This window comes from Ambystoma mexicanum, chromosome 5p, assembly GCF_040938575.1.
Source record: "Ambystoma mexicanum isolate Mex_15411 chromosome 5p, UKY_AmexF1_1, whole genome shotgun sequence".
Taxonomy (NCBI): domain Eukaryota; kingdom Metazoa; phylum Chordata; class Amphibia; order Caudata; family Ambystomatidae; genus Ambystoma; species Ambystoma mexicanum.
The window spans coordinates 1084823779-1084838330 of NC_090930.1; the positions used below are offsets into that span (position 1 = coordinate 1084823779).

The following is a 14552-nucleotide window of genomic DNA, read 5'->3' on the forward strand; positions in this document are numbered from 1 at the left end:
ATCCTTCCTGCGTATTCCCTCGTGCCGAACCCGCTTTTCCAAGGAGCAATGGTGCATCAGGCATGCACTCTAAAAGAAGTGAGTGCTCGTGACCTATGCACTGGCCGAGGTAGGTGTTCTGGCAGAAGGCACAGCATGGCGCATGTGTGTACATATTGTCGTCTCGGTTTTTCAACGGATCATTAGGTGGTAGTCTGGACTGTCTACAAACAATCCGTGCCCACGAGTGACTACTCTGTAATCAGCGGAATGTCAGCGAAGGGAATCATCAGCAGGTGCCACGTGACCAGGCAGGTTGGTAACACAGCGCTGTGGTAGGTGGATTTGAAGTACCCCTTGTTTGCTTCTCCCATATGGCTTTCTGCAGGATCAGTAATCACTCCTTAGCTGATAATGAATCTGAAGGGGAGCCAGTCATGTTAGCATTCTGCTTTACATCTGTTTCATCATCAGTTCATCCGTCTCACCCAGAACATTTACCATGTACAGTTGATTGGAACATAGTTCCGCAGAGGTAACGGAGCCTCGCCTCACTGTAAAGTCAGCTGGCCTGAATGCAACAATCAGTCCTCTATAGCGCTCCCTGCCCCTATACTAACATGTTTCGGACTAGTGGGAGAGAGAAGAAATTCATTAAAGTGTTGAATGTTGTGTGAGGTCCTTGCCAGTGTTGAGCAAGTATCTCAATAGCATGCCATGCTACCTCGCCTTTCCCTAAATACCTCGTGTGCCACCATTGACATTCCCATTGCATCTCTGGCCTTCTTGACATGGGCCTGGAACTCCTGTCTCCCACTTTGAAGAACCCAATTCCAACACGGCTTCATCAATGTGCATGTGCTGGCATACGCATCTCAACATGTGATTAGTGTATTGCACATAGAAACAGCCTTTCACCTGTAAGCATCTCATATGGATTGTTGTTAGCAGAGATGCAATGGGATGCTAATTTAGCTTGTCTGGGCTCCGATATTAGGTTTGGTGTCATATAGAACAGTTGGTCCTCTCAATGTTCCCAGACTCCATGGGTCCAGGCCAAAACACAAAGTTAATTAACCAGCTTCTCATATGAACAAACACTCTCTTCCTTTTTCACAATATTTTCCTGAATATGGATGGGCGGGTGTCTAGTTGATGTTTGTAATTAGGAGCGGTATGTCACGGAAATGACTGCGTGACCGGGCCCAGGCTGGACAGATCCTATTGAATATTATAATATTGGATCAGAGACTGTATATAAAGCGGGATGTAACAGAGAAAATGTACCAAGATTTTTCTTCTGACATTGTGGGCTTCAGTACGTTGGCAGAGATGGCGAGCTCTGCGGCCATCAATGGACTGTCATTAAAGGGTATGTCTTTGACTCTGTATGCTCTATATGCCATCTTGACATGCATCACTAATCTGTACACTTACTGGTTGATGGAATTTAGCTGGCAGAATATTTTTATAAAATGCCTTCTGAATGGGGTGGTAAACTGAAGAATTGAATTCTCTTTGGAGCATATTCAGGATGACTTTGTATGTAGAGGTTTAATGTAATTACCTCCACCCTTAAACCGTACTACTATCTTTAAATGCATACTTCCACCTATAAACTAGACCCAATCAGGGAAGCAATATATATATAATATTTGTAATAAAAATCCAACTTAGAAGGCAACATTTAAATATTGGAATTAATAATTGTTTAATAGTTGTTTGGCATAATTTTCAAACCTTCAAATGTAAAATTGGGGAAAGGAAGCACAGAGTATAACGATGATTTGATGGGGAAGATCTTTTAAACTTTCACTTAATAGTTTGGAACTAAGTATTTCATTGGTGGCAAATGAGGTTCACCTATATCTAAAAGGGAAATTAGGGGCTGCCATGTATGTTATTTGTAAAATACGGGACCACTTTTGGGACACTAGGTAAACTCTAGCCTAGGTGCCTTTGCCGCACTCTCCCCTGGAACCCTCAGAGATCTCTTTCATGCAACTTGCATTTATCTCAGATGCCATGCTGGTGTCTTGGCCAACCTTACGTTGCGTCACCCGAATAACCAGGAAAGGCAACATAGACCATAAGGTTCCAGATTGGCCATTACTTATTTATTTAACATGCCGGTGCTACCGGCAGGATGCAGCGGCCCTCGTAACACTGTTCCACCGCCTGAGTACCTTGTGCCACAGGACATTACAAGTCCCCTCAGCCCGGGATGTCAGGTGGCGGAAAGCATAATTCCCCATTCCCGTGGAGTGGAATTGGGACATGAAAGCACCAGAACAGTTGCTAGCGGTGCCAGTGCTTCTGTGAAAACCATGCCTGAAGCGGCCGATGCTCCCGACAGGTCAGACCTGCCGGGAGCACCGGCCCCTGCAGTCATTCTCGTAGTCTGGTGGTCCGGAAAGGGTGCCGGTACGTTGCTACCGGCACCCTCATTTACGGACCGCCAGGCTTGTAATGAGGCCCGATTGTGTGTTAAAAGCACTTGTAACTGCTAAAACACACACCTCACTCAAAATGATAATCACTCCTCACACCCTCATCTCAGAAATTTAAGATCGGAAGCTTCTGTAGCTAATTAGTGTAATCAATCCACGATATATTTGAACTGTACAAAGGGTTGAGTTCTTCATCTGACAACCAATAGTTAGTCTTACCAAGGATGTGACATTTGGTCTCTGGACTCAGATTAACATTGGGATTAGATTGTCAGCTTTTGACCGGCCCTGAGACTGTGCACAGGATGAGAATCCACCTCAAATCTGGACCCTTATTTTATATAAATGTAAATGTTGCAAATACATGGAGAGGTGTATAAGCACAATTTTTAATATGAGGCACATGGAGGTAAAGTAATTTGCACAGCATCACACAGTTTGGTTAGCCATGAAAGACACGTTTTACGGTTTCCTGACAAAGTTCAAAAGTGAGGGGAAACAATTAATCAATGCCGGATTAAAAATATCTGGGTATCAGGATGAAAAACCAATGCATTTATTTTAATAATGTTCTCAAGGCAGCCTCTTGTTTAAATAGACTGCCTATTGGGCTATGGAATGAACCAGATACAATCAGCATTGATGCACCAGGAGCCATGTGTTGCACATCATTTACTGTGTCTGCACGCCAAACATCCTATGCATCCAGGGCAGCTCCACACATGTTTCACAGTTGCCAACACAATGAGATGAGAATGCACTGGACTTTGATCCATCTGACCCACGTCACAGAACTTTAGGACAGAGCACACCATTACGGGTTTTACTTATTTATTTATTTATTTATTTTGATTGTACTTGTTTAATTGCTTTACAATTTTTACAAGAAGTCATCTTTCTCATCATTAAATCTTTACAGTCCGTTAAAAGAAAAAAAGAAAAATGCATCACTTTAACTACACAGGAGTGGGAAATTGGGCCTGCGTAGGAACATCAAATCTATAGTGGCCGGGCTTCTTGGGCTCTTCAAGTTCCTCCTGCGACGTTTCCCAAATCCAATTTCCGAAAAACGGGTTTTATTGTTTGGTGGTAGAGGCATTATCACTTGTCAGATGACCTCTGGCGGACTATCAATCCTAGACTAGATACTTCCCAATTCTGAGGGGAAGTTTGATTAACAAGCTATTAGAAATGGACAGGTTTCCACTGCACTTCTTACACATTGATTGCGCTCATGCACTGACATCTGCTGCCATTCAAATCTTGTGTCAATGGAACTAACTATAGGAAGAACACAATTGCCTCCATGCTCCATGCTGTCTTCCTACTGGGAAACTGTGCATTATTTGTTTTAACTCACATGAATCGGTTTTGTCTCACCTACCCACCCGTTAAGACTTGTCGGCTGCTACTGTCTTTTTTGCTCCCTGCTTTTTAAGTGGCATGCAGCTGGTCTCCACCTACCCACCTTTTAGACTTGTCAGCTTCTGAGGCTCTTTTCCCATTCTCTGAGTGTGCAATATAACATTGATCCTCTTGCCCAGCTTTAAAGCTTGGCAGCTTCTTTGGCTCTTTTGTCCCCTGCTCTACGGTGCCATGTTGCTGGTCTCCTCCTGCCCATCTTTAAGAGTTGCCAGCTTCAATGTCTGTTCTTCCCCATGTTCTATTGGAGTTATATAGCAGGCCTCTTGCTGCCTGCCTTGAAGACTTCTAAGCTTATAATTATAATTATAATTGGTTATTTATAATGTGCTTAATACCCAGATGTTTCTAAACGTGGACCCGGGGATCGAACCTGTGTTGCTCGGCGTTGTGAATCTGTGTTGCTCCTTGTCGTCTTGCTTCCAAGACCAGCACGTTGCCCCTGGGCTATCCCCCCGAGACAAATGTGGCTCGTTTGATCCTTTCTCTATATGTGTCATGCAGCACGTCTCCTCCTGCCTGCCTATAAGACTTGGCACTGTAAGTGGATATTTTGTCCCTTGCTCTTTCTGTTCCAGGTAGCTGGTCTCCACCTGCCTGCCTTTCGGGCCTGTTAGCTGCTGTGGCACTTTTGACCCCTGAACTATTTGTGCCAGGCAGATGGTCTTCTCCTGCCCACATTTCGAACTTGTCAACTTATGTGGCATTTTGATCCCTGCTCTTCCTGCCCACCTTTAAGTATTATTAACTTCTGTAGCTCTTTTGCCCACTGCTCTATGGCTCTATGTAGCTAGTCTTCACCTGCCCACCTTCAAGATAAAGCAAAACCAAAGAGGTGATGGCTGAAAGTTTAGAATTAATCTTAAACTTCTGGTAATTGCTCTGGGCAACCCTACAGACCATCATTTTCACCTGTCAAACCATTGCAGGAAGGGGAAAGACCATATGCAAATCAGGCCTGGTCCAACCCCCAAAGGGGCAGTCCAGCCCGACCTTCTAGGTCACATCCCTTCTGCACAAGACAAAAGGCGTACCAAGACATATTTTAGCATCATTGGGCATCATCACTGAAGAGTAGCTTGGATCTCTTCGCCAAGTAGGCATGCGAACCACAAGTGGGCATACCCGTCCCACTAGGGGTGACAAGGCAACAACAAAAAGGTGATGACTGGAAAGTTTAGAATTAATCTTAAACCTCTGGCAATTGCTCTGGGCAGCCCTCCAGCCCATCATTCTTTGCCTATCAAGCCATTATAGGAGGGGGAAATACCATATGCAAATCAGGCTTGGTCCCACCGCCAAAGGGGCAGTCCAGCCCGAACTGCTAGGTCACATCCCTTCTGCACGAGGTCACAAGCATCGCCATTCAAGATATGTCAGCTTCGGTGTCCCTTTTTCTCCCTGCTCCTTGTGTATCATTAAGCTGGTCTATGCCTCCCCTTTAGAGACTTGCCAGCTTCTTTGTCTCTTCCCTTGCTCTTTGTATGCCATTTACCTGGTCTCCTTCTGCCTCTGCTCGACTTTAAGCTTGTGTGGCTATTTTGCCCTCTGATGTTAATGTCCCATATATCTGGACTCCTGTCTGTGTTTAAGATGTGTTAGCTTCTGCAACTTTGTAGCTCCATGCTCTATGTGGGCCATTTAGCTGGGCACCCCTTGCTCACCGTTTAAGACTTGTCAACTTTGGTGACTATTTTGTTCCTTTGCTCCCTCTGTGCTATGTAGCTTGTCTACTACCCAACTTCAAGTCTAGTCAGCTTCCCTAGCTCTTTAACCACATGCCCTGCATGTACCATGTAGCTGGTTTCCTCTAGCACACCTTTAGGACTTGTCAGCTTCTGTGTCCATTTTTCCTCTACTACATGTGTGTCATGTAGCTGGTCTCTTCCTGCCTTTAATACTTGTTATTATCCTGTGGCTATTTCGCTGTTGCTCTGTCTGTGCCAAGTAGCTGGTCTCCTTCTGCCCGGTTTCAAAACTTGTTATCATCCTGTGGCTATTTTGCCCCCCACTCTGGGTATCCCATGTAGCTGGACTCCTCCCGCCCGTCTTTAAGATTTGTCAGCTTCTGTGGCTTTTTTGCTTCTGGCTGTATGTATGTCATGTAGCTGGTATCCTCTACAATGCCTTTGAGACTTGTTTGCTTATGTGGCTCATTTCTACCGTTGCTTCATCTGTGCCATGTAGCCAGTCTCCTTGGCCGTAACAATTTTCGATTTCTGGGTCCCTCCTTTACCTGGCTCCATCTGTGCCGTCTAGCTGGTCTCGTCCTGCCCATCTTTAATACTTGTTGGATTATGTGACTGTTTTGCTGTTGATTTATCTGAGCCACTTAGCTGGTCTCCTCCTGCCGGCTTTTAAGACTTGCCAGATCTTGTGGCTCTTCTGCCCCCTGTTCTTTGTGTGACATTTATCTGGCCTCCCCCTGCCCACCTTTAAAACTTCTGTGGCTCTATTGCCCCCAGCTCTATGTGTGCCTTGTAGCTGACCTTCTCTTGACCACCTCCAAGACGTGGTTACATGTGTTTATAACGACAACAAAAACAAGTACAACTTTTTCAGTCCTTGTTTCTACAACTTCCCTCCCAAACTACCCCCACCCTTTTTAATCCCTTACCCCACCATCCATATACCCTTTTACTAAAACAAACCGACATTTTTTTTTCGTTTTTTAGGTGTGACTGAAAATGTTTGTCGTTATTTATTTTTCGTTATTAACACTGCATACCGTAAAACGTGTGCGCTTCCTTTGCTCTTTTGTCTGCTGTTTTATGAAACCATGAACTTGCTTGCCTTCAAGATGTGGCCACTTCAGTGTCCCTTTTTGCCCTGCTCTTTGGGTGCCACATAGCTGGCCGTCTCCTGCCTGCCTTCAAGACTCATCAGCTGCTGTGACTCTTTTAACCCTTGCTCAATGTGGGGCATCTAGCTGGTCTCCCCCTGCCTGCCTATAAGACTCGTCAGCTTCTGTGGCTCTTCTGCCCTCTTTTCCATGTGTGCACATGGCTGCGTTCCTCCTGCCCCCCCCCGCACTCCCTTAAAGACATATGTGCGTCTTTGTCTCCTGCTCTATCTGTGACATGTGGCTGGACCCCTACTGCACCCCTAAAATAATTGTCAGCTTACCTGGCTCTTCTGCTCCCCATTGTGTGTGGGCCATTTTTCTGGTCGCCTCCTGTCCCCCTTTTCCCTCCGGCTCAATGAGTGCCATGTAGCTGGCCCTCTCCTGCTCCTTTTAGCCTATGTGTCCCTACTACCGCTGACCTCTGTGTACCCTGTAGCTGGTTTCCACCTGCCCACATTTAAGACTTGTCAGCTTTTGTGGCTCTTTTGCCCCCTGCTTTATCGTGCCATGTAGCTGATCTAGACCTGCCTGCCCTTCGGAATTGACAGCTGCTGTGGCTATTTTGCCCCCTGCGTGTGGCATTTAGCTGGTCTTCCCCTGCTCTATGTGTGCCAGGTGGTTGATCTCTTCCTGTCCACCTTAAAGATGGTTCCGCTTCCGTGCTTCTTTCGCTCCTTGTTCTATGTATGGCATATATCTGGTCTCCCCCTGCCTGGCTTTAAGACTTGTCAGATTTGGTGTCTCTTTTGCCCCGTGTTCCGTGTGTAACATATGGCTGTGCACAGTATGGAGTTATTTTAATGAATTTACAATATAATGAAATTATAACGAACACAATATCAAAAAATAAATAGATATGTGATGGGGTAAGGGGTTAAAAGGGATGGTGGGGGCTGTAGGTGATTATTTAGAATGCAAACATTTCGAAGATGAAACGGTCGTATTCTAAATGTTTGTATTCGAAATAAGCACACCACAGCTAAACCCCCTTTGTAGAGCTCGCTCCCCCCACGCCCCTACTTACCTTTTGGCGGCACACTTTGCTGTGTAATGCCGAGTCCCTGGAGCGCTAGTTCCCTTCACTACCGTGGATGGGAACCGACGCTGCAGGGTCCTTTTCTTTTTTTAATTTTTGTTTTAATTTTTTGTCCAAAACTTTGTTTTGGATGCAGGGGACACCGCCCCCACCCCCGATTCCAATATAGCGAACAAGGGTGCAGGGACCACCCCTGCACCCTCTGCTTTCCTTGTTTGCTATAATGAAAACCGATTGGTTAAAATGTTCGGCATTTTCGGCTGTACATTATTTTGGTACAGCTGAACTCCAATCATTTCAACCATTCGTTTTTTTATAAACTGTATTTTCGTGTGCTACCAGTGGGGGTTCAGGGTGGGGTAAGACGTTAAAATGTAATTTGTTAAAATCACATGTAACCGCTGTGCACCCCTTGACCCCCTGTAAGACAAGTGAGCTCCTTTGCCTCCCGCTCTATATGTGCTATGTGGCTGGTCGCTTCCTTTCGATCTTAAGAACTTGCCAGCGTCCATGCTTCTTTTGCCCCTTGCGCTTTGTTTGCCAGTTAGCCAGTTTCTGTGGCTCTTTGTTACCTCACATAGCTTTTCTCCTCTTGTCCTCCTTTAAGACTCAGTGCTTCCTTCTCTGTGCATGCCGTGTATTTGTGTTCCTCATGCGCGCACACACACACACACACACACCTTTTTTTCAAGAAGCAATATTTCTTGCCCGTCAGAGCAACCCGCTTTGTGTTGCTGATAATCTAAGCCGGGATCAAGTCAAGGGTACACGAGGTGGACAAAGTCCACCCACATTTTTCAGAGGGCACCTTGATAGGCTAATTTCTGGTCACGCCACGTTCAATTGGTATGTTAATGAGTCTGCCCACTTTTCTTTTTAGGACTTGCCCCCTGGATTCAAGACTTGGAATTATTTAAGCATGCTGCACATGTTGTTTTCTCTCCCAGTCACAACTAATGGTCACCGAAACCTTTCATAAGTCTTGATGTTTGTGTGTTTGCCTTTCCAGGCATGGTGCTCCTGACTGCTCTGGCCTCTAACATGCTTCTGAAAAGGAACGGTGTGACTTCTTCTCCTATCTGCCCTAACGGCGCGGTTAATTGCCAAATCTCGACAAATGACCTGTTTGACCGCGCAGTGAAACTCTCGCACTACATCCACTCCCTTTCCTCGGAAATGTTTAATGAATTTGTAAGTATTCAGTACCCTACAGTTCTTTTTCGTTGCCTTCTGCGTACTAACCTCTTGGGAAATAGGTATCAATAATACTAGGTGTCAATAGTAGAAGTGTACCAAAGAAAGTAGTGGAACTGTGGTCCCGGCAGGGAAGAGGGTAGACGGAAGCACAGTGCAACATGTGACAAGGTGTTGAGGCCAGGGCGTTGCAATAGTCTAAGTGAATAGTAACTAAGGCTCCTAATACAACTTTACACTTGCACAAGGACCTGAATGGACTAATCCTCTGTAAAGAATGGTGAATATGGTCGTAAAAAGTAGAGAAATGGGAAACAGAAAAAAATGTAAGTAGCAGAACACCGCTCCCGACAGTTCCCGCTCACTTTGATCACTGCTAGCCGTAGATTTCAAACTCATATATGAATGGGTTTCAATATGGGCATCAGCAATATCAATTCAGAACAATTGCTGATGAGAAACTATTTGGGGTAGCAGTGACGGGGAGACTACATGTCTTCTTGGGGACCAGGTAAACAAGAGTATGGGGTCACCAAGTAGAATGAACCATGACCCACACACCAGCTGCAATGTTGCAACCAGACGGTATGCCAAGGGTGTCTAATATTCCCTTAAAGAGACATCCTTCCTATAGCTTCTTCAATCAATCTCCATCAGTGCTAGCAACTGAAAGTGCTGTTATAATGTGACCGCAATAAATCCCGGGTATGCAACCTTTGGCGTTCCATATGTTTTGCACTACAGCTCCCATAAGTCCTAAGCAGCATAGCCAACTCTGAGGGATCATGGGACTTCTGGAGAGGCACAGGTTGCAGACACTACCACACACCTTCTTGTCACTGACATTGCATTTCCTGCACTGGCAGGCAAGGATGGAGCTGCAATAAGAGGGGAAGCAGCAAGCAACCGAAAAAAAAAAAAAAACTCAGTGGTTCAGTCCCACCAACTAGGGTGCATGCTGTAGACACCATGCAGTGATAGTATGTGGGTACAGGAAGAATTCTGGATCTTCAGGGCTGCCCAGAGATGGATATTTTCGGGGAGCAGGCAAAGTAGAGAGTTGAATGGAGATATTTTTTGGTCAAACAAAGTTTGTGTTTTGCCTTTATTTGGGCAGAATATTTTTATTTTTTGAAAGAACCCTTTAATTCCATGTTCCAAAGGGGCATAGATATGTGCCCAGAAACTCTGACAGATGCTTGTATCTCCCTTGAGACATCCCACAGAAGTTTTGGACGAAAGTTCAGAGGTGTGGTTCCAAATTACAGAATTGTCTTCCCAAATATATAGTTTACATGTTATGATGCCTTGGTGAGGACTGAGCGGGGGGAAGCGCGGGAACTCAAGCCTTAGTGCAGCGAGGAGCCTCGATCTGATACATTAGTGCATCTGTCAGTGGGTGCGGCAATCGAGCCGCACCACTGTAGCAGCCAGCAGGACCCATCAGGCACAGTCATGGTCAGGGAATCAGAGCTTCAGTGCAGGCTGGCATCGTGGGCTGGACTGTCAAACAAGTATCCTTACTAGTTCTCCAATTTCAGAGATTGGTCACGAGAGGTTTTTGGACGACCGAGAGTAGCAGGGCTTTATTTGGCCACCTGCGCTTTCATGATCTAGGGAATGCATACTTGAACAATGTTGGTGAATACTTTCAGAGCAAGCACACACTTGCAATGCCCGATTGACATCCTTCTCTGTTCCAGGAAAATCTGCGGCTTCAAAAAATAGCAAAAACTATATGGCCTGGTTTACAAAATACGTTGTTCAATGGGAAAAGGCCAATAAAGAACTCTTTGTAAATCAGGCCCTGCGTCTCTTAAAAACGATTTAAAGTTAAAAAAGTGTTGCTTTGGAGACTATTTCCCTTAACAGAGAACATTTAAATCTACAAAACACTGTATTATCGCGGTTTGTATGAAGCAGAGGTGATAAGAAAAAGGGTAAACAAAACTCATTGCGCACTGAAAAATAAAGATTAAAAACAACGAAGTGAAAATAACAAAAACGTTCTGAAAAAAATCATGAAAAGAATTCCTTATAACTGCTTCTTCTCAAATGTATGTGTTTTATTGTGTACACTTGTGATGGCATTTTTATTGATCTTGCATCATCAATTAAGTGATACGGTTATTATTGATTTAGTAGCGCAGGGACCCTCATATCTGGCAGTGCAAGTCAACACCCCTTCATTTTTCCAATTACCAATTTATATCTGTGAAGGAATACTTTTGAAAGGTGTCAATGAATAGGACTTGGTCAGTCCATTAAAAAAGTGCCAGTATTTCCGTGTACTGGCATTTTTGCGGACCGGCAGACTACTAGTTTTCCAGTGGGGGTAGCTGATTCACCTGCAGCCAAGAGTTGGAGGTAAAACAGGGCCCCACCAGCAAAAAACAAATGGTATAACTGCCACATGTATTACCAGTGCCGGTAACACCGGCATTCCCCTCCAGGACTCCATGGAATGGGCATCTACCACTCTTCCCACAGCTTGTAATATCTCAGTAATTCCGGGATATGAGGTGACGGGAACAGGAATACTGTTTGCCGGCATCCCGCCGGAATTACCGGCGGGATACTGGCAAACTTGTAATGACCCCCAATAACCCGCCTCCCCTACAACTCCTTCCGTTTGCCCTTTGAACTGCTCAAAACCCTTCAGTTACTTGCCACAATATGCCTTTTCTTTCTATCTTCGTATGTTTTCTTAAATATTAAATTCATGCTGTTTTTTCTTTATTTCCGTGTTTAACTTATGTTATTTTTACCTTTTTATTATTAAAAGTATGGTTCAAGTTAGTGGAGTAGTTCTTGTGTCCATTTTTCTCTTAAACATTAGTCGTTATTTTCTTTTTTTATAAATGTTTGAATGTGTTATTTCAACCGTATGGTTCATATTTGTAGAGTAGTTATTGATGATTTCCGTAAAACTGATGCCCCTTCTCCTTTCCCTTCCCTTTCTTCCCTTTACTGCCCTTCACCAGAAAACAAAAGATGTTGAGGCCTCATGGATTCCTTACTTATCTACCCATTGACAAGGAAACCGCTTTCCTCAAAATCAAGTATGCATGCACCCCTCGTGTGTGCAGGAGGCGGAGAGATGGTGTGAGGGTGGGAGGCTGATTTGTGTGAATGTTTCTGCATGCTTAGCATTTGTAATCTAGGTCCCTAGGGGAAAAGAAAACACAAAAAAAAGACATGGAGGTCACCTTTCTGCGGATAGGCTAATAACACACATTTGTTTGTTTTTGAAGTCTGAGTTATGGCTGCTCCAGGCCACCCTTCAGTCCACATGAGGGAAAGCCCCCATGGCTGCTACATTCATATGCTGTGATGATTAATGGAAAGACTGTGACCCAAGACACCGGTGCTGTACCAAGGGAAGGGGTCAAAGTTCACATGCGCTGGGCTGTCCAGGGTTGACATAATTATGCAAGATTTATGTGATTTAACCCCGGCAAATGATGAAGTGCATGGGACAACGTCCTGCGACACACACCCGCACAAGTAGCAACATGACAGATGGGGGTGCACTGTTTGTGAATGTGATGCACCCAGACAAGTGTCAAGCATGGTCCCTTTCAGGTAATGGCTTCATCCCTGCCCCGTCTTGATGGATCTTCTTGTCGATCTATAGGAAGAACAGTATGCCCAAGGCCGGGGGTTCATAATGAAATCCATCAATACCTGCCATACGTCCTCGCTGAACACTCCAGAAGACAAGGAGCAGGCCCAGCAGATCCACGTGAGTCGCATGCCTTACTTTCCCGCACGCGGGTGCAAGCCGGTGGCGGGAGTTCCAAGCCGGTGGGAGAAGGCCAGAGGGGGCAAAGGTAGGAGGAGGAAGCAAGAGTGAAGGAAAGAGATAGGCGTAAGAAAGCCAGAACGAGAGTAGGGAAAGAGATAAAGAGACGGAATGGGTAAAAGTAGGAGGGGCACGAGAGCAAGAGGTAGATGGCGGGGAGAGGCAGGTGATAGGAGGAAGGAAGGGGAAGGTAATGGAATAGTGGAACGGGGTCATCCCAAAAAGTATCAAGATGGGGGAAGAGGGACAGGTGGAGGAAGAATGAAGGAAAGAGATAGAATCCAGATTAATTATTTATTTTTGTTTAAAAACATTTATATAGAAAAGCAACCGAAAGCAGTCTTTAAAAGAGGGCAACTTTGATAAAGCAGTGCATATTCTGAAAGGGGCACATGTGTTGCTTTGCACGCTTTAAAGTGAGTGTAAGGGCCTTTCTCTGCCAGTTCTCATACAACTTAAAACGCGTCAGAGGACGGCACAGCAGAATGAAAGCAGAAAGGAAAGCGATAGAGGAGCACAAAGTCAGAGGGAGGAAGGTAAGAGGAAAGGAGACCAAGGGGGAGAGGTTCAGGGAGAAGAGGAAAAGAAGTAGAGGGGCGTGGGGGGAGGAAGGTAGAAGGGGGGTTTAGAGTAAACTGATTGAGGGGATGAAATTAAGGAGAATAATGTAGATGGGTGTTCGAATTAAATGAAGGAGGGGAAGAAACATATACGGGGATTAGAGTAAGGAAGGATGAGGGCAACTGATGGGGGCTGAAAGCCAGAGAGTGATTATAACCCCCTAAGGGCCAATGAGGCAAAACAATAGGAAAGAGTGAGAACATGAGGGAAAGAGCAATAGAGAAAGACGAACGGGAGTGAGTGAGCAAACACGTGACCGTGAGAAGAGAGTAGAAGCCAGAGCAAGAAAAAGAAAATAGGAGAAACGCTGAAATTAGAGGTCGAGAAGGATGGAGTAAGGAGCATTGTTGAGGGAAGGACATAAGAGTGTAAGCAGATGGCGCGGGAGAAGGAGGGGTGTTGTTCAGATACTATGGGCCTCATTACAAGTGAGGCGGAACGGGTTAACGGGACCCGCTAACGGAGGCAGACCTGTTAAACACGTTCCGCCTTATTCCAAGCTCCCCTCGCGGGACCCGGTAAGTAACACCTGGTCAAGCCAGGCGTGCTTACCGGGCCCCGCGAGGGGAGGAAGGAGCAAACAATGGGCCGCTCGTAATCAGCCCGTTGTTTGCTCCCTCCCCCATTCCTATTTCAGCCCCATGGGGGCTGAAATGGGAATGGGGAAGGTCCCGGCCTGGGTTCCTGGAGGGAAAATCGTAATGAGGACCTATATCCCTTGCAGGTATTGTTTACGTTTCTAAAGAGTTTTTAGAGCTTTGTTTGCAATCAGAAAGTCGTGTCCACCGTTTTCTATCTTTGGGGGACATGAAGAAAACAGACATTTATTTGCTGATAAATCTAACAAATGCCAACAGTCGCCTGGTGCCATTAGTACATGAGAGCGTAGTCTAGGAACAGCGTGAGGGAGCACGCGCGGCGCGGGCGACTTAGAGCAGGCGGCCAACGTCCTTATTAACAGGAACCCGTTGAATATTAAACTCCTGCCTGGCAGCATTCGCAATCACCATTGCCGTGTTATTGCCTCTCGTGCCTGCCTTCCGCGGTTAGTGTTTCTTCCTCTCCACACCTCGGGAAACGGTGTGTTCACACTTGCTTAATTAATTCCCCTGGGACTGTTGAGTGCTCTTTCCGGGCCTGGCCCTCCAGATTAAGTGCAAACACCTTTCAAAAACGTCTCGTCTCACCTCGGAGGCTCCC

The 14552-nt window shown here is 45.6% G+C and overlaps 1 protein-coding gene across 1 annotated transcript in view; it reads left to right on the forward strand.

Annotated features, from left to right (window-relative positions):
• The first annotated feature begins 1270 nt into the window (after positions 1 to 1270).
• PRL (prolactin) overlaps positions 1271 to 14552 on the forward strand; it is a 60910-nt gene continuing 47628 nt past the window's right edge. The window contains exons 1-3 of the mRNA XM_069613839.1: positions 1271 to 1351; positions 8742 to 8923; positions 12564 to 12671. Coding sequence (XP_069469940.1) covers positions 1312 to 1351; positions 8742 to 8923; positions 12564 to 12671 — 330 coding nt within the window. The 5' untranslated portion in view covers positions 1271 to 1311. The remainder of the gene's footprint in view (positions 1352 to 8741; positions 8924 to 12563; positions 12672 to 14552) is intronic.